Consider the following 22,941-nt stretch of genomic DNA (forward strand, 5'->3'; position numbering starts at 1 on the left):
ATCAGGGTTGTTTGTTTTATTTAAATATCATGTCTATAAATTTTAACATTCATCATAGCTATTTACTTGTAATTGTTGGCGTTGCTCAGGTACGGCAAATACTTTGAAATCTGAAAGGAGATTTAGGTTTTAATTTTGGTATTTAAAAAATCTACATAGGTGAATTTTCAGGCACTAAACAAAACTTTATAGACTAGCGCTCTTTTACACACCCAATTTATTACGTTACTTGATGGTTCAAAATATTCTAAAACCAAGGTAAATGAATAAATGGTACCTTCCGAACTTCGCGCATTACCCGCGGCCACATATCCTCCTGCATCACGCTGTCCATGTTGCGTACCACCAGTTCCTTGAGCCCTAGTCGTCTTTCATCCTTGAGCTCTGAAAACAAATGTAGGCTGGATTATAACTAGCGATAAGCGATCTCTTCTAACGCCCAATTTCCATTATCGATCTTCAAACCAAAGATTTTAGCAATCTTCAAATCTTAATCTAAGAAACCAATCTGTCGATTGGTCTCCTACGTTGCTTTCCAATAATGTATCTCAAGAGCCGCAATCGTTTGTAAACGTCTATTCCACTTTGATCACCCAGGTGATTGGAATCGAAGCGACAAGTTGGTGTCCTTTTATCACCCATGGATAAATGACCTGGGTGATCAAAGTGGACTCCAGTTTAGTTATTGTTTTAGTTTCCTTTGATCACCTATAAAGGATAAATCCTTTATTCGCATAATATCAGATTCTCAAAATATCAGATTCTTAAAATATCAGATTATCAAAATAGCAGATTCTCAATATAGCCAAAGTACAATCAAGACAACATTTATTTTTTAAATCAAATTTATTTTTAAATATGAGAAACACTTATTGAAAACAAAAAAGATCACCATAGATTTATAATTATATCCAGCGGCAATCATACGCATAAATTATACAGGGTGTTTGGCGGAAGGTTAGACAAACTTCGTGGGTGTATAGGTAAGGTCATTTTAAGACTACAAGTTTGCCCATTTGACCCTAAAGCTAGGCACTAGGCAACATTTGTTGATAAACTGTTTATGACTAGTGTGAAACAAGTTTACCATAAACACAGATTTCTGAAACTTGACCGTCCACACTTGCTCTCCACTCATGGCGGCAGTGGCGGGCGGCGGCGTAAGGCGTAGGCGACGTGGGCCACCGCCTACGGCCTCGCGGAACAAGGGGCCTCGCGCATCAAAAATTTTGCTCACATGTCAAATTCAACTTTTAAATACTACTAAATACGAGGGGCGGCTGAAAAGTTTTGAGCCTAGGGTATTAAAAATGCCGATAGAAAAGTATAAAAAATATGTTTTTCTACTTAATCTCCCTCTACTACAACGCACTTCTTACATTTGTGTAAAAGAGCTTTTAACCCACTGAAAAAAAATTCGCAATGTTTGCCCTCGAAATGAGCCTTTATCGCCGCCTTCATTTCTTTGTCAATCAAAAGTATTCGTTCCTGAAGGTCATTTTTCCAATTTGAGAATTAGAAAAAGAAGCTAAGGATCCGGACTAAACTGTGTGGTAGGCGATTAATTTCTTGAAATCCAGTTTTACCCGGGGCAAGCCTTGCAACATGCGCGGTGTTCACGGGCAAATTTTCTGGCAATAACAGACTTCCTTTCGCCAGTTTGCCTCTTATTATTTCGACAACCACTTGACGCACTCTTATCAACAGTACAGCAAAATAATCCCCGTTTATTGTAGTTTTTTTTAAGTAGCTAGGTAATCAATGAATAAAATTCTTCCACAATCCCAAAAATAGTGGCTATGAGCTTCGGTATCGATCGCTCTGCTTTGAATTTCCGCGGCGGCGTTTTCCCTTTTCAATCCATTGCATTGACTTTTGTTTTGACTCTGAATCGTACTGCCGGATCTATTATTTATCAATAGTGACAATGTGAGAAAAAAAATTGCTAGGATTATGGCCAAAGATGTCCTAAAACTCCTGCGAAGTTGTGACTCGATGCTGTTTGTCGAGTGGCGTGAGCATTTTTGACACCCATCGCGCACACCCCTTTTTCATGTGCAAATGAGTATGAAAAATATCGCCGATACGTTCCTTGCTAATGCCTATGGCTTCAGCTATCTGTCACAGCTTAATTCGCGGATCTCTAGAGCAAGATTCTTTAACTTTTATTATTTTATTCGTTAATGGCGAAATCTGGCCGCCCTGACTTGCGGTCATCTTTTAGCGATTCCCTGCCATGCTTGAATTATCGGATCCAATCTTTCATGGTGGCAAATGAAGGCCCAGACTCCCCATGAACTGTCGACATCTCACCAAATATTGCCGTCAGCGTTTTGTTCTTCTTTGTGAGGCATTTTATGACAACTGTGTACTTAAATTTCGTACATTGCGCGGATGACTGAGACATGATGATGTTTACGGATTAATTACTAAAAACATGATGACGCTAATGAAATGAAATTTTGTACATATACTAAGGAGGTTATTGGCAAATTAATTAAATTTAGTGCGAGTCAATAATAACACTTGAAGATACTTAGGCTCAAAACTTTTCAGCCGCCCCTCGTATAAATTATTGATAGCTAAACAATGTAGTTAAAAAAATTTTTTTCCAAACAAATTCAGCCATAATCAGACACAAAATTAAGCAACAACACGGTTTTAAGTGACAAACATTATTCTTTGGCGCAAAATTCCTTTAAAAATAATCACTGAATCAAGAAATCAGAAACTGTCAATGAATAGACCATTGACCCGTTTTTTTTTATTATTTCATAAAATCCGTCTTCAGGTCGCCACAGAACAAGGCCTCGCGAAATCTGTCTTGCCCACATCAAATTTAGGTCTTGCCCCGCCACTGCATGGCGGGGAGCACGGCAACATGTATCATAAACAATGTTTCATCACCTATGTTTATGGACTGTTTATAAACTGTTTACAGAGATGATGAAACATTATGAAACATTTTTTATGAACAGTTTTCCGCCAAACACCCTGTATTCTGTGCATAAATTAACATTCTTCATATTTATTTTTAAGTAGATATCATGTTCACTTCGGCTTGACCTCTACTTTCTGGACACCCTGCATAGGTAATACAAATATATTTTTCACGTTGAGTGTCCAATTTCGGTTATATTGAGATTCTGCTATTTTGATAATCTAATATTTTAAGAATCTGATATTTTGAGAATCTGATATTATGCGAATAAAGGAAATAAATCACACCTCTGAATAGTAAAGATTTATGACTATGACGATACCTGAGGCCTCACGACGAAGCAGCTGGCGCAGCCAGGAAGAGCGCATTCGCATTGTACTGAATTTTTCTGTAAAATAATAAATGTCACTGAGTGGTACATCACATGAGCGTAATTTTGAAAAGAATTGTCTAATGTGTAGGTCGCACCAAAAGGCAAATACTATGCTAAGAAGTTTGTTGCTAGATACAAGTTAATAGGGGAATATAATGATTAAGAGCCAGACGAAAAGTTTTGTTTTCATTTGTGGCCTAACCTTCTCAAAAGGATTTAAAACAACTAGGTATTTATTTATTTGCTATTATTATTTACAAAATTTGTACTAACATGTTTCTTTTTCTTCTTTTTCTCTTCACCGAGAAATCCACTTTGCGACGATTTATCACACTGCGACAACAATATTATTGGATCTAGTTTTTACAAAAGGTAAGATGTATTTTTCAAGATATTAATAGAAATAGGGAGAGATCGAATAGCAATAACAACTTACTTTTCCAGAATATACGGCTTCTTGAATATTTTCTTCAGAATTCACCATCTCATTTTACTTCCCGAATTTGCTTTCTAGGCCTTGCTTGAATTGGGGACTTTTCTGTAATTATTATAGAATTATTTTAGGTGTAGGTTTAACTGGAGTAAAAATTCCAACAATACTAAAAATAAATAATAATATTTACCCCAGGGCATAACTGGTTAGGGCACTTGGTGCCTTTGGCTGCATCCTCACATTTTCCCTGAAAATAGAAGAATTATAAGTTAACTAAAACGCTAATTCGTCAACATTGTCTGACAAATGAAAATTGGCAAAGGAGATGAGATCCATTTCATATTATGAAATTCTGCTGTGTTTGCACTTTGCACGAGTGAATAAATGTTTCTAGATTTATTTGTAACTAGCTGACCCGGCGAACTTTGTTCCGCCTTAATGGCAATAAATAAGCAGACTTTTTTTTTATTTCGAACGGGATAAAAAGTATCCTATGTCCTTCTCCTGGCTCTAAACTACCTCCCTGACAATTTTCAGCTAAATCGGTTCAGTCGTTCTTGAGTTATAAGTGGTGTAACTAACACGACTTTCTTTTATATTATTATATAGAAGGTAAGTTGCTTCTGTAGCTTGTTACATTTTATGTCAATCTCATTATAACAACTTGCCACTGATCGTGTTACATCTCGACGATTCGTGCGAGAGTAACGTGTCAATGGCCTAGCAAAGCTACTAGCAAACTTTTTTAGGTTACAAAAACTTTTCAATTAGTAGCGTCTTTATCAGATTGGTAACTACGGTAGCTGTCATAGTAGGTAATAAGATAATGATGGTTGTTCGATACGTAATTGTCAAGTTATAATTGGTTTGAAGATTAGTTTGTATGTAAGTTTATTAATATCTATCACATAAGTGTAGGCCAAATCCTCCAAAACTTGTAGTCACTAAAAGATCTGTTAATTAAATACCTAGTCTGACATGTTTAATATTGTACGCTTCCTATTTCAAGCAAATATCAGTTAAATCTACCAAACCTATTTAATACCACTCATGTTACCTTAAATTACGCAAATAAAGAATTTTGATTTGATTTAACACTCACAGGAGGGCAAGTCGTCGGCATATTCTGCCCAGGCGGCCTCTTCTTCCTGGGAGCCAAGCAGGGCGGGTTGTGGAAACATCGAGCTGGCACGCTGCAAGGAGCGCTGGGCCTCGCGGGCCAGAAACAAGGCATGAGGTACGGGAAACAGGAGGAGGGGGGGATGCAGCGGGGAAGGTGGTGGCATGAGCGCGCTGCGAAGGGCTGGGACAAACGTAGAAATGAATTAGAGTAATCTGGACCAGGGATGTTATGGATATGTAGTTTCGATTATGGATACGGTTACGGATATTGGAATAATATTATACCGGTTTCGGTTACGGTTACGGATATTTTTTTATTTCGGATATCCGAAAGTTTCGGTTGCGGTTACGGATATCTGGGCTAAGTAACTATAGAATGCAAATTCCAATAGTTGTCCAACACAGTTCATGCCTTACAATAAAATGCGTACAGAAGAGATTTCTTTGGCATCTGTCACCTTCTTTTGGTCTCACAAAAAAGCTTTTATCTTATGGGAAAAAAGCTTTTATCTTATGGGAAAAAAGTCATGTCTTCAAAATGCAATCATTAAATCAGCGTAGGGACTTGCTCGACTCTACCTACATCCGAAACTATCCGAAACCTTTGAATCAGTTATGGTTACGGTTACGGATATTTTTTATTTCGGATATCTGAAAGTTTCGGTTACTGTTACGGATATCCATAACATCCATGATCCTTGGACATAATGCAGGCAATCATATTGCCTTTTACAGGCAGTGACCTAAGCTGACTTATTTGCGATCACTAGTTGGCGCCATTTCATAGTCAGTAGTGAGGGACAAATTCTTACTCGCCTAATCTATGGTGCCAACTGCTCGCTATTTCAAAAGAAAATAAAAATAATACAGTGTCAAACGACCGCTGTTTGCTATGGTGATTCGCGGATGCATTAAAAATAGTAAACATTGTGATCATACCTAGATGCTATATACCTACTGGTAGTACCAACAAACTCTACCAAGTAAGAATCTAGCAGGATCATTTGATTAAAAACAAACCTTATGAAGCACGCAGCTAGATCGTGGAGTGAGTTCCACTTGGACGGGATCGAACTTGGGCTTTCGATGTACCGTTACCTGCAAAAGATAGTGAAAAGTAAGATCCGTAGTTAACATTAGTAACTTGAATTTCCATGACAATGTAGAGCTAGATAAAACTTTATCTTTCGTTACCTTCATGCCGTAACACGTAGTGCAGTCTACAAAGCACTTGGAAGGTGGACAAGGTATCTGAAAAACATTTTCTTTGAATGCTTTTGTAAAGTATTTAATCTAGCCTGTCATCTCTTCCTAAGTACTAATTTTAGTCATTAAAATTACAATCAACGAATTGTTCTGCTTTTATTACCTTACAGGTACAATTTCCTCTTGGGCATGATGAGCACTGCAAAACAATAGGTTTATTCATTTTATTTATCGATGGCTCCTACGTATAAGGGCGAAACTGCCGCTTACGCCTTTTTCCAATTATTTAAGCAATGATTTGACTTTGCTCTAATCTATAACATCAGTAAGAAAAAAAAATTTTTTTCCATTAGATACAAAATAAAATTTTAGGCAAATAGGCGTATGTGCAAAACTACGCCACGTATAAAGCCCAATCATACGATTCGTCAATCTATACGAGTAGTTGCTTACATAAACATATATTTTTTATAATCCAAATCTTAAATAAAGCCATGAAAATATTTAGCAAATTGTTTTATTTATAAATTATGACACATTATATAGTTATTTAATTTTTAGCGTTAAGAGTCGCATCTCATACTAATTTGAAAATTATAAATAACTTGAAAAAATCGAACTGCCTAAGGCATCGTGGGTTCAATTCCCGCCTTAGGCAATTCGATTTTTTCAAGTTATTTATATTTTTTGAAAATATGACACATTATGTTAAAAGACCTAACTAAATCTCGAGCACAGTATATGGGCGTATTTGCGTTAAAACGTAAAACGGTACATTAAACGACTTTTTCTAACTGATTTATTATTGATATAGCACATGATAACAATTAAAATAATTACATGCATAAATAAAGAGAGTAATCGCTTAAAATATTATATTTACGTTGTCATTTAAGTCTCTTTACGTTGAACAATATACATGAAATTATAGAAATATGCCGACGTAAAAGGGCAATGCGTAAAATCTCAAAATATATAAGAAAAATATAAAAATTGATAACAGCAGTAGCAAAAGCATTACATGTTAAGGCTAAATGTGAAATTTCATTAAATTCGTTTTAGTAGGTCAGAAGATATGACCCAAAAATATGGTTCTGGCCACTAAAATGGCTCTCCTGTAAAATTTACTTTTTTCACTTACGCCAGTATACGTAGGAGCCATCGTTATAGTTTTTATAGTGACGCTATAATGTTGGCGAAAAAAGAAATAAAGCACGAAACTGTATCCAAACATGTTCCATTACGTACGTGAAATGGATTTTATGGTTACACAAACTACACTCGCAAGCAAAAATATGGAATCACCCTATTCGTTTTAAGCGATCACAAAAACTAAATGACTAATAGAAGACAAATAAAAATGGTACCATTTTAAAGGTTATATTATAAACTTCAAAATGATACCACATATACATACATAGTCATTCAGTTCTTAAGATCGCTCAGAACAAAACACAAGGTGGTGATTCCATACTTTTGCTCGTAAGTACCTATTACGTTTTCAACTTACCATTGGTGGGCATGGTGATGGATCACTCTGGAAAAATAGAGACAGTGTATTTGTTAAAATGCAGAAAAAGAATAAGAAGAAGTCAAATATTATGAAATGAAGAGTTACTAACACAAGGTGGATCACATGGCCCAATGCAGGTTGGACAAAAAGGATCAACGCAGCAGCTTTTGCATCCTCCGCACTGGAACATGAAAATAAGATTGATGATTTTGTTGATAATCCAAATAATAAGGAAATGATGAAAGGATAACACCTTCTAATGTGGGCAATGTAGCAAATACTGACCTTGAGAGATGAGGGCAGATCTGTTTTGCTCTGAAAAAGAAACAGATAAGTTACATTGTAAGAATAGAGTCTTACGGAGGATCAGTCTTTCATCTTATCACTCGTAACAAAGAAAAAGGTTAATATTAAGGCCACCAATGGCGCATGGATTATTCTTACCCTATGTCTGCAGCAGCCAGTACCACAGCAGACTTGAACGATCGCGGTCTGAGGGAACACTGGCTTGTCATCCTCTTTCTTCATCTTCCTCGAAGGCCTGGATCCCACAATCGCGATGTTCGACAAGCCAAACATGTTATGCTCTCGATCGAGGCGGAGGATGGTGGAAAGGTACTTGTCTCCAACGCTGGTGTGGGAGAGGTGGTCATCAGACTCCCGGCTGCAGGTGCTTGTGGAAGACATGTTGGGGGAGATCGATGGAGAACTGAAACAATGTAGATGAATCGTCCATTATAATTTTTATGGGTTACCCATTTAAATAGGGTCGATTTTATACATTTTCGAAAAAAGCTTAAATTTCCAAAACTAAAGTTACCTTCAATCTACGTCCATCTCAATTTGTGCCGTCTTCTCTTACCTCCTACCTTTGCACCAGTTAGTGCGTTTACATTTCTGCAACGACATCACGCACTGTGACTAGGAAATCGTACACAACCTACCATTTTGAATATTAACTCACCTGGAATCTGGAGATCCTTCTTGCTCTTCAGTCAGCCATTTCATTTTGGTTAATTTGAGAACGTTTGGGTTGGCAGTGTTGAAATTGATTGTGTCTTCATTTTCTGATGTGTCACTTTCAAATGATGTTGTGGTTTGCTGAAAATGGGGAATTGAAATTTAATGATTGGCTAAAGTCAGGTTTGAATTCTTTAACTTTTCTTGGTCCACTATTTCTGAAATACATAGTTTACTTACATGAGCAGTAGATGACTGAGCACCAGTGTATTTCTTTTCTTCTATTTCGTAATCATTACGGTGGCTTTCGACCAACTCATGAAGAGCTTTTGAACGTTCCACTCTGATAGGCACATCTTCTTGATCAACCTATGTTTTAGATTTCAGAAATTAACAAAATATTGTACGTAGATTTTTTAAGAAAAGTTTAACACACTGTTGAAGACAGTTGAATGAATATTATTATCCAAAGAAATTCTGTTAAAATCTCTCGTAGTATACTCACTTCTTCAAGATCTCCGTCAATGTACCGGTACGAGGGTCGGTGATTCGATAGGTTGTTTGGGTTCAGATCGTTGACCAAGCAGACGTAGGTGAAATACACGTTCTGCTCCGAGGCACTGCTGGCCAACTTCAACGTACCCTCGGGTATACACATGCCCTCAAGATTGTCCATCCAGTTCTGGTCTTCGGGCCGGTTCATCATGGGAGTGTGATCGCTGTCAGCGTTTCCAAATATACAGGCTTCATCATAACTTTGATTGGGGGTTTTGTTCACAAGATTATTGGTTTGGTGATCGAATTTGCTAAAGATTTTGTGTTTACTTTGCCATGGTTAGTTTGAAATGAATGACAATGGTTTGAAATGACGTTGGTTTTGTTTCTTTTGACATTCTTTCAGGTTGTTTACTGTCAAGGTTTTCCATAGAAAGTATGTGAAAAGGTTGTTTACAATATTTTGTCTCCATTATTATGCTCTCAAATTTTTCCTATTTCAAAGCTCTTCCTTTTTATGATTTCCTACCCTAGACGAACAGTAGTGTATCTATCATAGGCTCTAACAACTAACCATTAACTAGCTCAGAATATAATGCAGAAAGTATATCCGCAGTGGGACATGGATTAATAGCGAAATTAATTTCGACACTTCCCGAAAATTACAAAGCCATGGCTCGCAATTAGTGAATTATAACAATTCCAGGCCACAGGCTGTCGACCCGCGGTCACCGTGACGGCTATTGTTTCCCACAAAATATTGCTTCCTAATCTGATAATAGAGTACTGGAACTCGATTATGCCACACCATAACATGGAACTAGTAGGCACAGATAGTATTATTATATATAGGTATACAGGGCACTTAGGTATTACATGGTCAAATATAGCTTGCTCTACTACCACTTTCGGACAACATAAGAAACTCACGCCCGTATTCACAAACGATGCTTACTTAAGTGAAGCAGCAAATCAAACACAGCCTTGAATAGAGCTCTATGATTGGTTCGTGTGTCACCCTGTACGTCCACACGCACTGTGTGACCTCATAGTAATGTTTGTGAATACAGGCGTTAGTCGCCATTATAGAATAGAGACATGAGTGTCTATAGTTTTACAATACAACATGTTATAGGTGTGGTCTATTTTATAAAATGTTATCGACATCCTTAAAATCCATTAAATATATGGCCCTGCTGTTCATAATTACACTGTGACTGCACAGTGCGGAATTTCGTCAGTCGGCCACTATTGTCACAGTTTCAAATTGTGATTATATGGTCGTTTGGATGGATGCCCTTTACCTGGTTGAAGGAAAGAATTGATCTATTGTAGTTAATTGAGGACTTAGAATGACATTAATTAAAGCCAATTACCTACCTGTAACAAAATTCATCATTCATTTGGAATATTCAAGGGGCATCATTCTGTAGAGGTGCTCTTTTGCCCCCTCTTGGTGTGAATGACATCAGATACCGCAAAAACTTAACAAAGGATTCGTGTGAAAAAACCTATTTAGATCAACCGATGTACGGGTTCCTTTGAAATTGACCACGTACGCTATTTTTGACTTTAACAAGATAATTTTTACCGGCAACTTCCACTGTAGCCCGGTGCGCCAACTACTACGACTTACCATGTTTTTCTATTCCTATAATTAAGAGCAGTCATTTACTGCACCTTATTTAAAGGTATTTAATATGATACATTTTATTACAGTAGAACCGTTTATTAATTTGAATACATACATAGGGTCCTAGATTATACAGATACCTAAGTAGTTAATGTAGAGTGCTTCAAATTAATAATTTTCCACTGTTTAGGTAAGTTTTTTGGTCTTTAAAAAGATAAGTTTACAGCCTCAAATCAAGCCTTTGAGTAAATTTTTAAATAATTGCAATTTCATTGTTTTAATTATCATTTAATCTACTTTGATGCAACTGGGTTCTCATTCTCATATTTCATATTTATTCGGACAAACTATCAACATCTAAAGCATAGTTATTTTAAAATTACTGTAATAAGTTTTAAGCAAATAAAAATAAATTTCAATAAAAATCGGTTTATGAATGACGGGGTTTTGAGGTGAAAAACAATTAAAAAGACATTCAACCAATTTTTTTGTATGCTACACAATTAATTTAAACTAATATTAACTTAATTATAGCCGATCTGTAATAAACTCCCGCTTCGATCGAGATTGCAGGTGACTCACCGGCGCAGGTGTTGCCAACAATTTGTGGCACATGTTTTTGAGAATATTACATTTTTTACTTGGTACTAAATAATCATTTTCTCTTTCTTTCTTTCAAAAACTAGTTGTTAAAATAGGTCAAACACTCAGATCCGTGAAACTGTGAGTGGTCTCCCGTTATAAGTCTATTTTTGTGATTTGTATAGTATTATTATTGTTTGTATAGTTTTGGAGGTAGCGGGTTCGATTCCCGCACAGTACAAACATTTGTGTGCATGAACATATTTGTTTGTATTGGACTGGGTGTTTTCTATGTATAATATGTATGTATTTACAAAAAAAAAAAAAGTATTTAAGTATGTTTATATCCGTTGTCTAGTACCCATAGTACAAGCTTTGCTTAGTTTGGGACTAGAAGCGCAGTGTAAAATGTCCAAGGATATTTATTTATTTATTTATTTATTTACTAAAGAAGATGATACATATTTGCGGTAGTTTTTAATAAGTGTAAAATACTGTATTAAAAACTACTAAATACTAATAAATAGTGGAGGCTGCGTACCGGAAAACGCAGCGTGGGACGTCCACCCATTGCATCGGGGGAAGCCTATGTTCAGCAGTGGACGTCCTATGGCTGAGATGATGATGATGATAAAATACAAAAATACACAATAGTTAGCAACAAGGAAAAAAAAGCTAAGTAAAAGTATACTCATTTACCTCTATCGTGCGACTGATGGTAGAGTCATCAGCAAAAAAATGGTTTTTATGCTCTACCTCGGAATGTTGACCGCCCCTGCTCCTAAGCGGTCAAATCCTGCGCTTGTACCGTATCATTTTTGTTGTTGCGCGGCCCGACGCAACACCCAACACATTTTTAGCATATCATTAAAATTAAACCGTCGGCTATGATAGTGCTATGTCAGTGAGCTTTAAGTTCAGTGGAATAAAGACTAAAACATGACGTGCTCTAGAGTTTTTGTGCTTCTGTGTTTGTGTGTTGATTGGACTGTTAATGCACAGTTTGGGAGTAAGTGCTTTAAGTTAGTTAAATAAAGTAGAGTGTTATTATTTGAAAGAACAATAATAACATTTAACTAATAATCTTTTAAATAATTACACTCTACTTAGATCATTAGGTGTTCCTAGGTATTTAAGACTACACTTTTGTTCGTAAAGATAGTTATAAGTAGCCGGTCTAGGATATGCACCATAAATAAATCTTATCATCTTATCATTATCGAATCGAGCTTCATCTAAGATGCCTCAATAAGGTTTTAACGTAGCGCGCATCCTAGTTTCTACAGACATCGTTAAAACTAACATTATTTAAGTAGGTATCTACAAATTAACAGTTTTCTCGGACGTTGTCTTCATTTCTTTTTAGGTACTCCATAGTAAAAAGTGTGCGTAAACTGCGTAATTACGAACACTTACGGCTACTCGGCAAAAAGTGAGGATATCGACATCACTCTTATAGGGCATCCACCGCGTTTTTACATAATAGGTATACTTAGTTTGCCGCAATCAGTCGATTGTTATAAGATTTCTAAGAATACACGCACCTGCTCTGTCACCCGTATTCACAAACATTACTGTGAGGTCTCACAGTGCGCGTGGACGCACAGGGTGACACACGAACCAATCACAGAGCTCTATTCAACGCTGTGTGTTCGATTTGCTGCTTCACTTAAGCAAGCATCGTTTGTGAATACGGGCGTATTTCTCTCAAGTTCTTGATACATCTTTAGGAATCATTCTCATTTAAAATCTAATTAATTTAGGGTTACTTAGGAACCTCTACAAAAAACCATTCGATAATCATATTTATAGAACAGGACAAATAAAGTCATAATTTGTTTGTTTTGCATGCATTACTTGTTTATGTAAAGTTGTGTTGTTGGTAGATCTTTGTCAATAAATAAATAAATAAATAATTTCTTCAAAGATGCCGCTGCTGATGCTGTAATGAATTTCAAGAAAATTCTGTACTTTCCATAGTATTTTCAATGAGACTCATAATTTCAATTCAATGACTAATGTTTTAAATTGTTTTGGCTTGCGCACCTAATGTATGGACACAGCGGAATATAAATTAGATCAGGTAGATAATATAGGACTCGTTATACACGAGAGCAAAATGCATCACGTTCCAATAATTGCAGGGACACAATGCTGTAGCCTCGATTATGGCTGAAGCATAATGATTGCGTTGTCAAGGTCATGTTTTAAACATTATTAATGGGCTCATGTGGATCTTCTTTACTTGCGATCTTAGATTAATAAAACCTAGATGGATAGTCTTCATACAAACGCTTCGTCAAGAGTGAGGCAAAAATCTTATGTCATTAGTGTCAATTTTGTTGGGGAGTGTAAACAGTGAAGGCGATTTTCCCGAAAGTAGGGAAATTTTTAATACGTTTTTAATTATTTTATAATTAACAAAAACAAAACGCATCATGTACTTACTTATTTATTGAATTCAAAGTACCTACCTAATAACAATAAGATAAATCGACTTAAAAGTCTCGATTTCATAAAAAAGGAAGTGTATTTGTACGGCGAACAATTGGGAAATAAATTTTCTTGTTACTGGTATCATCACCGTATTTAATTTTTGAAAGCCAAATTCAAGCAAAATACGCGTCGAATTGTAGTACTTACTTATGAAATGTAACACTGGTCACTTTCTTTCGTTTTTCTGATGTATTTTAGACACCCTTTCACAGCACAAACCGTTTTAATTAATTAAAATTCGTCGGACGTGTTTACCAATTTTTCACTTTGACAGTTCATGTGACGTTTACGGGTGAGCCGTGCCGGCTCCCTAAAAACTGCCTCACCTTTCGTGCACTGACTATCTATCTAGGTTTTATTAATCTAAGCTTGCGATCTATAAGAAGCTTTGTATTTCATAATCACAAGGTTCTGTTTCCATAAATTGGTTTGCCTAATTATTGCGAGATTTTATTAATTACTTGAAAATCGAAACTTCGTGGTCACATCTACAACGTGTCCCAAAATTCAAGGATAAGCCGGCGCCGCAGGATGGACAACCTAGTCACGACTACTTTAGGAAAAATAAGAAAAAAAATCTATCTTAATTATTTTTTAAGTTACACAATAAATAAAGAAATTCGTCGAAAATTTACACCCCTTATGATATTTTACATTACCACGGCCACAATTTTTCAAATATTTCTGTTTTTTTTTGTTTGTATCGGCAACTTATGTAGTGCTGCTATCCACCCCAATTCTTAAAATCCCCAGAATCCATGCAGTTTTTACACAACAGTTAATCAAAATATGATATTTCCTTAAAATTTTGGACGGTTTTTCCTTCACTCCACTTTGACTCGTCGTTTTGTAAAAAAAAGTATGAACACTACTGCGGCAAGTTTTTTATAAAGTTGACGCAACTATCCAAGATTCGAAAATGGTATAATACTCTAAGAAAACTAGTCGCAAAAAAGATTATGCGTACCTACCATTTTTACAAGCACTTCGCTTGTTAGTTAGTGTGGGACAAATCTTGCAATTGAATTTAAGACCAGTTCTCCACAACTGATTAAGCTGTTTGGTATACTTATGTAAGTACGATGACAATGCATTATTATGGTACCATTGAGCTGGATGGAGTCTGGAGGTGGCCATCAGAACTTCTAAACGAAACGGCGGAATCGCATCTAGTTTGGGTTCGTTGGATTTGTCTTTTCGAGCACTTTAGTGCAAGATGATGTCCTCAGAATGCTGTTGCGACTGGCTCGTACCCTGGTAATAAGGGATACAGATTTCTTGCGTATTTTGGCGTTAAACCCGTCTGTTTGGTAATCCGCAAACACCCCTGATGCGCTAAAGCTTAGTTACAACAGGATATTGTAAAATTCCCACGGGAACGGGAGTTAGCGGGAAAAAACATTTGTATGAAAAAAACTAAACCGCGTAAGATAGATGAAGGGGGTAAAACGGGATCCACGCGTACGAAGTCGCGGGTGGCCGCTAGTTTAAAAATAAAAATACAAGACACTAGCACTAGAAAATAAATTTTGGGCTAGCTCTCTCCACTTGGATTTATTCGTCCAAGTCTCTCCACCATAGCTCACACCTCTCCGGTGCGATTATTGTCAGGAACAAGCCCATACGTACGTAGGTACCTACTTACTACCTATAAGTTATGTAAAGATTCTATAGGTAGAGTGGAATTTAAGTAGAATGCGAAAAGTATTTCCTTATTTTCAGGTATGACACTGAACGTGAATTTCGACGGGTCAAGCAACGAAAATTCGGAAAACATTAAAGTAAGTTGTCTTCTTGAAAACAATTTCAATTTACTACGTGAATACACAACGTACTCGTAGTTGATTAAACATGATATTTACGTATATTTTAGGGTCCATGTCCGCCCTACACGTCTTGCATGCCCATCAGTACCTGCCCTATGCTAGAGGACCTGTTCGACTTTTCGTGCTTTTCATCAGACAGGTAAGATTCTATTAACTTCAGACTAGAATTATTTTTGAATCATTTTGAGCAAAGTTAAGCAATCTACAACGAGGTCGATAATGGATGGGTGATCATACGTGGCATTTATCATAAGCATCTGGTCAGATTCTTTAGGGTGTTTTGTTATACCTGACACCAGGTAGGTGTCCTTAAATCCAAATATCCTAATTCAACCAATGAGTACTCAACCTATTTTAAAGAATCTTCCACATCACATCTTATTAAGATTTCTGATCTTCTCAAAGGTACTTCCATCGCCTAAACGAGCTGACCTGTGGCCATGCAAACAGTGAGGACTACGTCTGCTGCCCGTCCTGCGAGTGTGACAAGATCTACAAGGAGGGCGCGGAGAAGTGTGGCCAGAGCATGGTCAGGGGCATCAACTACAACGGGCTTGGGGCACACCCTTGGGTGGCTAGAATTGGTTTCAAACGTAAGACTTCTCTTGATAAAGTGTAATGTACGAAAAACTACGAAATAGCCATAAAGTAAGAGTGCACTAATCCTACTTTCTTGCAAAGCTTAAAACAGCTCAAGTTGGCGATCCATTTCAACTGAATTTGTGTTGTGTATAATGCTCATTTCATGCTTTTATATTTATTATTTATTGAAGGCCGGGAAATCTCCCTGACTGTAAGGAATGAAAACAAGGAAATGATGAGTGATACTGTTTTTGTTATAGCTATCATTTATTTTTGTTTTAGACAAAGACACGGGAAATGTGAAATTTGCCTGCAGTGGTTCTATTATTTCAAAGAAAGTGGTGTTAACGGCCGCTCACTGCGCCCTCGCGGAATTTGAAGACTATAATCAAGTGTAAGTTTTTAACTTAATACAGAACTAGGTAATGTTTTGTGAACCTGCAATTTTAACTAGATAGGATCTATAAAACGTTGAGAAACCTGACATATTACTTAATTACTTAAATAATGTTGTATAATCTTGAACTTGATTAACTTTAAAGCAAAAGCGTTGGTGAAAAGAAAAATTACCTGGTGCTTTATTTGCATCCAAGACCTGTGAAACCAAATCTCTATCTGACAGAGAAGTTCCAACGGACTATCAGAGACTTTTTAAACATAGTAGACAGTAAAGAAAGTATCTTCTTCCCATGACCCATTAAAGTATAGTCCCGAAGTGGTGGTAGAGTTAAATGATTAAAGGAAATACGTGGACGAGTAAAAGCGCTCATTAAAAGTCTATTGTAGAAATTAAATGAGATGACTTTTATAATTTTAAGGCAGGCCCATCCAACATACGCCACAATGTGGCCCGCATAAGCATTTCAACCGGCCCGCGGCAGTTCTCCTCTCCTCACTAATGCTAGAGTGCTTACTATTACTTTCGCTTATGGGTATTTTTTACAACAATACAGTAACAAAAATACTAATCCTGGCCCTCCGAAATTATGTTGGACACCCCTGTTCTAAGGTCAACGGTGGTGGTCGGAGAATGGGACTACGCCAAGAGTATCGACTGCAACGAATACTTCTGCGCGCCCCCGACCCAAGCCATCAAGGTGGCGTCGGTGGTGCGCCACCCAGGGTACGAGCAGAAGGTATTCCGGCATGACATAGCGCTGATCGTGCTGAAGAAGGATATCAAGTTTTCTGGTTAGTACTTTGATCTTTAATTTTTAATACTTTGGGTAAATTGTTCGTTTGTTACGATTTTTATAAGGGAATCTATACTATACATACCATAGAGATATAGAGAGATGCCAACCAATGCGCTGAGTTCGAAACTCAGTGAAGCATATTAGAAATTCACACACACAAAGTAATCAACATATTATATGCTCATTATCCACTGCGGTATCAGTACTCAACGTTCGAATAATCTTTAGTAGGTACTACGCAAGCAATGAAAACTGTTTACATTATGACGTCGCTGCTGTCGTCATTGCTGTCACGAGCAATGTGTTCTGTTTTTGGGCATATTGCTGCGACACTGGCCCCGACCCCCTGTCATGTCTCCCTTTAGTGTCTGTGAAGTGTGATACATACCATCTTTACCATTTTTATTCAAATTTGTTCCGACCTCTAGATAACAAGAATCAATTCCAAACCTTTTGGGCTAGTAATTCGGTAGGGTGCCAATTCGATACTCAGACCAGACTAGGCGGCCAAGGTATTTGGGACCTGTTTACCAGAACTGACAAAAATACAATTTAACTTTATGTTACATGTAATTTTGGCTTGTATGAACGATTTAGCATAAGCATTCAAAAGAATTTAAATGAAAACGCAATTAGCTTTTGTATGTCAGGTGTAGATAACATTTTGATGCTAATCGTTCCGGGAACTGGCCAAAAACCGGAAATATGGGTCATCGTCTGATCATCGCGGAAATGTCATTGAAGCTGACTCCTGGCTTCCGACGTGCCCTTGACAGGATCATGACCATCATCCGTGCTCTGGGCATTATAATCGAATAATTGGAGCTGCTGGTGACATTGATGAAGTTACCAGGGTCATGGTATATTTAATTTAGTTGAATCATTGTTGTCAATGAATCGGATTTGCGCTAATTTATAGTGTTTTCTCAAATTCAATGAAGTAAGATCTGATCATAGGATCATTGTTATTGAAAGGAAAAGACATTGCGAACTTATCACCAAATGACATAATAAAGCACACGTTACAATTAAAACTCATAATCAGTCAAAAGTAGGCACTTTTGACTGTAAGGTTCAGAACACACGGCGAAACGCAACTACAACGAAACTGCAACTTCTAGTTACTTTTGAGTTGCATCTAAGTTTCTGCCATAGCGTCCGTTGAGAGACCACACGTGACGCGACCAGTTTGAAACCGATTTGAACTGGTCAAACTGATCGCGTCATGTGTGATCTCTCAACGGAATCTACTATGGCAGAAACTTAGATGCAACTCAAAAGTAACTAGAAGTTGCAATTTCGTTGCAGTTGCATTTCACCGTGTGTTCTGGGCCTAACACATATAAACTGTATGTTAACTAATTTCATTGTGTTTTCACAGTGACAGCAGCACCTGTATGCTTGACCAGTAATCCGGAGGTGGTTTTAAACGAGCGAGCTTTGCTGGTCGGCTGGGGGACGCTTTATGGACAGACCAATGTGGTGAGTACAATAATTGGAATTTTTATTATGTATCTTTGACTCTAATACAGCTTTACATGAAGTTCTTGTTTACTTATTTACATAATATTTTGTTTGTCCAGTTTATTACATTGTCTGCTAATAGGTATTGTAACTTTGCAATGTTTTCCAAGTTGCTGATCTTTTGAAATGTTGCTTAAAAAACATCAAGGTATCTAATTGGTATAAAAACCGTTCACGTTTTCAAAATATATCTATTACAATCTTTTAGTAATTTTTCAGGAAAATCCTTCACATAAACTACCACATTCACGGAAAAGTCATGATAAAAACGTTAAACACGCGGCTTAAAATAGTAAACATCATGAATTTCATGATGCATGAAGATAATTAGGTTGATCTTACACTCCGCTTTCAATAAATCATGTACCTACCTAGCTATTTATTGAATAGGTAACTGGTTATTATGTTATCACATACCGGTTATGATTTCATTCGTACCGCGAATCAGTAATGCAATCAAATGGTGGTTTACATCTTACATCCTTATTTATTGTTTGGAATCATAGAATCTTTCATTCTTCAATGCATCTTTCACAAAGTACCTACTATTATCGGCCACAGTTTTAATTAACTATCCATTTCCGTTTTTGCTCTCGATCTCTTCAAGGTGATTCAACGAGACAGCTAACACTGTTGCCGTTAGTACTCACGTTTACGTCTTGAACCTGTCAGGCCGTAGGAAGTGTGAAATCCTTTATTTGTCCATACTAAATTAGAGGGTTCGTGCGCCTGCAGTTGAGAATAAGGCTGAGTTGCACAAAATTACTTTGACCGTAACTATAACAAATAACCGGTGTTTTTTTCTAAGGATTTTGACAAATTTTTGGCGTTTGTCAAAGTTAAAGTAAGATGGTGCAACTCAGCCTAAATACACTCAACATCAAATAAACCGCACCTTCCGCGACGCGAACTTTAAAGATTTTTTTCTGACACAATCATGGTGCCCTAACAATATTGGTGTTATTTGAAAGCCTAATAAATATCCTTAAAGAAAAACACATTTAATTTCTTAATAAATGATTAACATTAACCATAAATGTGACTTGAAAACAGACCTAACTTTGGGCTCACCTCTGGGATCAATTAGACCAAATTTTATGGTTATAAAACCAAATAATGATCACACGTTTTCTTTAACAGACGGATAGCGATTAATCCCAACATAACAGTTTTATAGCCATAAAAGTTAGCTCAAGCGTAACTACCTATTTTTTGAAGAAGTGACTCTGGATCCTTCTAAAGACACATTTTTGGGGTAAAAACCTATCCTTTAATAAAATGAAGCGTAGAACTAGGCTTTTAAATGGTGGCAATATTGGTGAGAAGTGGGGATGAATACGTTTGAAAATGCTTGTCGCGGGAGGTGCGATTTATTTGATGTCGAGTGTAGATGACCTGATGATGATGATGATGACATCTTCCAGGTGAGCCGCCAACAGCTTCTCGAAGTTCCCTTGGTCTCCCTAGAGGTGTGCGACCGCATCTTCGGAAAATCCGTAACAATACACGAGGGACAGTTATGCGCGGGCGGCGAGGAAGGGAAGGACGCCTGCTCGAGCTTCGGAGGATCACCACTAATGGTTATGAGGAACGGGAGCTATGTGCAGGTGAGGATCTATAGTGTAACTCATTGGCGGAAACAAAGTACCTTTTTTATGCATGACAAGGCAGGTATTTGACCGCAATCGCACCTGGTGTTAAGTGAGATGCAGTCTAGGATGGTACACATCTGCCCTGTAAGTGCCTATTCACTCTCGCCTTGAAAAGACCCGGATTATAGCGTTCAGGAAAGACAGCGGCGGGCAGCGAATTCCAGTCCCTAGCTGTTGTTAAACTTCGGTCTAGTTCGGACCTAATATGAAATTAAAGATGTTTGACATCTCGTCAGTGGTCAATACTGTTAAGAGATTGAGGACTGCCTGTTGGTTATAAATTAATTTGCGTATTTATTACCATTTTGCTTAGGTATTGAACCATCGGGCATGAACCATCCTGATTGTCAGGATGAAATTGGCGCGCTCAACGCTAGTTAGAATATTCTGGATTTTATGATAGAGTTATATACAACTCGTCGCCACCAGGACCAAATTTCCAGGATGAAAAAATGACAAACGACTCGTGGTGGTTCATTGAGTCTGACATCAATGCTATATAAAAAGTACTTCCTAAATAGATACTATCCTTGTTCTGCGTAGGAAAAAAGGCGAAATCCTCCATTTCCCTCTGGTTTAGGAACAGTCATGCACTCGCAGTGGATTCTAAATAGTTAAATGATCTATTAATAGATAACCTAAACTGAAATGTCCCACCAAACTCATTGACAGGGGAGCGCCACCACGATCACCTTTATAGTTTCCAACATGGCAAAAATCGGAACAAGCGATCCGGTATTGACGGTGGCGCCCCCTGTCAATGTCACGGGTGGGACAGTTCAGCGTATTGGTTCTATACCTTCTATTAATAGGCTAGTTTCCTAAAAAAATTTTTTAGTCCGTCATGTTTAATATCAAAAAATATTGGACACATATATTTTTATTTGTCAATCTAACAAATAATTACATAGTTATGGTGCGTTGAAGTTCCGCACGACGTCACAACGTGCGGCACTTTTATGCACGCATTGACGTCACGGGCTTCTTCTTATGAACTTTGGCGCGCTTTATCTCTTTAAATTTTCATTAGTTTGAAAAAGTGAAAAATACGTGTAGAGTATTTTTTTATAAGTTAACTGACGGACTAATTAAAACTCTTGCTTTTTGACCCAGGAAACATCCCTATTGTCACTATTAAAATGTTTCAGGTCGGCATTGTATCTTTCGGCTCTGAGAACTGCGGCAGCGAGGGAGTGCCCAGCGTGTATATCAACGTCGCGCACTACTACAAGTGGATCGTTGACAACTCGCCTTCATAACTTGCCCCGTATCTTAGAGGATTTGTCACACTTGATCATCATCATCATCATCATCATCTCAGCCATAGGACGTCCACTGCTGAACATAGGCCTCCCCCAATGCTTTCCATGTTGCCCGGTTGGTAGCGGCCTGCGTCCAGCGCCTTCCTGCTAAAGCCTCGTCCGTGAGCACGTAGAATCCTGTCCAATGACCCCACGCTACCCATCCCTATCGCTCGCGCGTAATTATGTTACTGTCGCGACTGTGCGACGGGCGCCCGCAGTGAGTGTGCGAGCGCGACAGCAACATAATTACGCGCGTGCGATAGGGATGGGTAGCTTGGGGTCATTGGACGGGATTCTACGTGCTCACGGACCAGGCTTTACCTTTATGATGTCGGACACACTGGATGCGGCCCGTATATTGTATGATTACTTTGACCAATGGGCTTAGTGTGAGTTTACATCAAACGTCGTCACTAGCGAGCGCGTAAAAAATATATAAGATTTTAGTTATTGATAGTTTCGGGGCGCTGTACAATCCGTCATACATACATTTAATGCCACTTTTTTACGCAAAGTCGACATCAATGAGGATTTTCGCGAATGAAAGATCCGCTAGATAGCGGGACGTGGATGTGGGGTCTGACTGCTGCGTGATTGGTGGATTTTGACATATCTGTCAATGTCATGTCAAAAATAACCAATCATGCAGCATTTGGACCTCGCGTCTACGTATTGCCATCTGGCGGATTTTTCATTCGCGAAAACCCTCATTGCGTTTGACGTAAACTCTACAACCCCTGACCACAGACAGCGTCCAGTGTGGCAAATCCTTAAAGGTTACCCTAGTCGAAACTACAAAAATAAATAGAAGATATTAAAATATATCAGTATTACAGTTTAAGTGGAAAAGTTTGGTAGTGGCAAGTCATCTATTGTCTCTTAGTGTTTTGAAGAAAAAAAACCTCTAACAAATATTATGCATTTGCCGGTACCTATAAACTTAATTTTGAATTATTAATAATGCTTAGAATAATGCATATAATATCAAAGAACTAGCAGGGAATTTAGCGGCAGTTGATGTAAAGTTCAAAGTAAGTCAAGATTTAAAGTTGGTACTTGAATGTGATCGGATATACCAAATCGTATTTTGATTCATTCAATAC

At 37.6% G+C, this 22,941-nt stretch overlaps 2 protein-coding genes across 5 annotated transcripts; one reads left to right on the plus strand and one right to left on the minus strand.

Annotated features, from left to right (window-relative positions):
* Position 1: 1 nt before the first annotated feature.
* LOC135078231 (uncharacterized) lies at positions 2-9,731 on the minus strand. 4 transcript variants are annotated; one of them, XM_063972831.1, is made up of 16 exons: positions 9,054-9,730; positions 8,789-8,917; positions 8,553-8,689; positions 8,033-8,297; positions 7,874-7,903; positions 7,698-7,769; positions 7,586-7,612; positions 6,239-6,274; positions 6,064-6,120; positions 5,890-5,967; positions 4,850-5,050; positions 3,938-3,994; positions 3,751-3,852; positions 3,264-3,329; positions 278-384; positions 2-110 (listed from the first exon to the last, which is right to left on the minus strand). In XM_063972831.1, the coding sequence occupies exons 1-13, from the start codon at positions 9,252-9,254 to the stop codon at positions 3,805-3,807; spliced, it is 1,338 nt and encodes a 445-aa protein (XP_063828901.1). In that variant the 5' UTR covers positions 9,255-9,730; the 3' UTR covers positions 2-110; positions 278-384; positions 3,264-3,329; positions 3,751-3,804. The 4 variants fall into 4 exon arrangements, with proteins under 4 accessions (XP_063828901.1, XP_063828900.1, XP_063828899.1 ...); XM_063972830.1 differs by lacking the exons at positions 2-110; positions 278-384; positions 3,264-3,329 and adding an exon at positions 3,588-3,670; XM_063972829.1 differs by lacking the exons at positions 2-110; positions 278-384; positions 3,264-3,329 and adding an exon at positions 3,588-3,647 and having other exon boundaries at positions 9,054-9,729.
* Positions 9,732-12,028: 2,297 nt separating this feature from the next.
* On the plus strand, positions 12,029-22,643 carry LOC135078235 (chymotrypsin-like protease CTRL-1). The gene is made up of 9 exons (XM_063972837.1): positions 12,029-12,267; positions 15,477-15,535; positions 15,628-15,719; positions 15,986-16,173; positions 16,445-16,556; positions 17,172-17,353; positions 18,740-18,840; positions 20,307-20,489; positions 21,683-22,643. The coding sequence occupies exons 1-9, from the start codon at positions 12,198-12,200 to the stop codon at positions 21,791-21,793; spliced, it is 1,098 nt and encodes a 365-aa protein (XP_063828907.1). The 5' UTR covers positions 12,029-12,197; the 3' UTR covers positions 21,794-22,643.
* Positions 22,644-22,941: the final 298 nt, after the last annotated feature.

Source organism: Ostrinia nubilalis, chromosome 14 (genome assembly GCF_963855985.1).
Source record: "Ostrinia nubilalis chromosome 14, ilOstNubi1.1, whole genome shotgun sequence".
Taxonomy (NCBI): domain Eukaryota; kingdom Metazoa; phylum Arthropoda; class Insecta; order Lepidoptera; family Crambidae; genus Ostrinia; species Ostrinia nubilalis.

Excerpts from the sequence above, each read along its gene's own strand:
- LOC135078231 (XM_063972831.1), bottom strand. The coding sequence starts at position 9,254 with ATGATGAACCGGCCCGAAGACCAGAACTGGATGGACAATCTTGAGGGC. Across the intron at positions 8,690-8,788 it reads CTCAGTCATCTACTGCTCAT|CAAACCACAACATCATTTGA; the intron begins GTAAGTAAACTA and ends CCCCATTTTCAG. Across the intron at positions 7,904-8,032 it reads CTGGCTGCTGCAGACATAGG|AGCAAAACAGATCTGCCCTC; the intron begins GTAAGAATAATC and ends TTTCTTTTTCAG.
- LOC135078235 (XM_063972837.1), top strand. The coding sequence starts at position 12,198 with ATGACGTGCTCTAGAGTTTTTGTGCTTCTGTGTTTGTGTGTTGATTGG. Across the intron at positions 16,174-16,444 it reads GGCTAGAATTGGTTTCAAAC|ACAAAGACACGGGAAATGTG; the intron begins GTAAGACTTCTC and ends TTTTTGTTTTAG. Across the intron at positions 18,841-20,306 it reads TTTATGGACAGACCAATGTG|GTGAGCCGCCAACAGCTTCT; the intron begins GTGAGTACAATA and ends GACATCTTCCAG.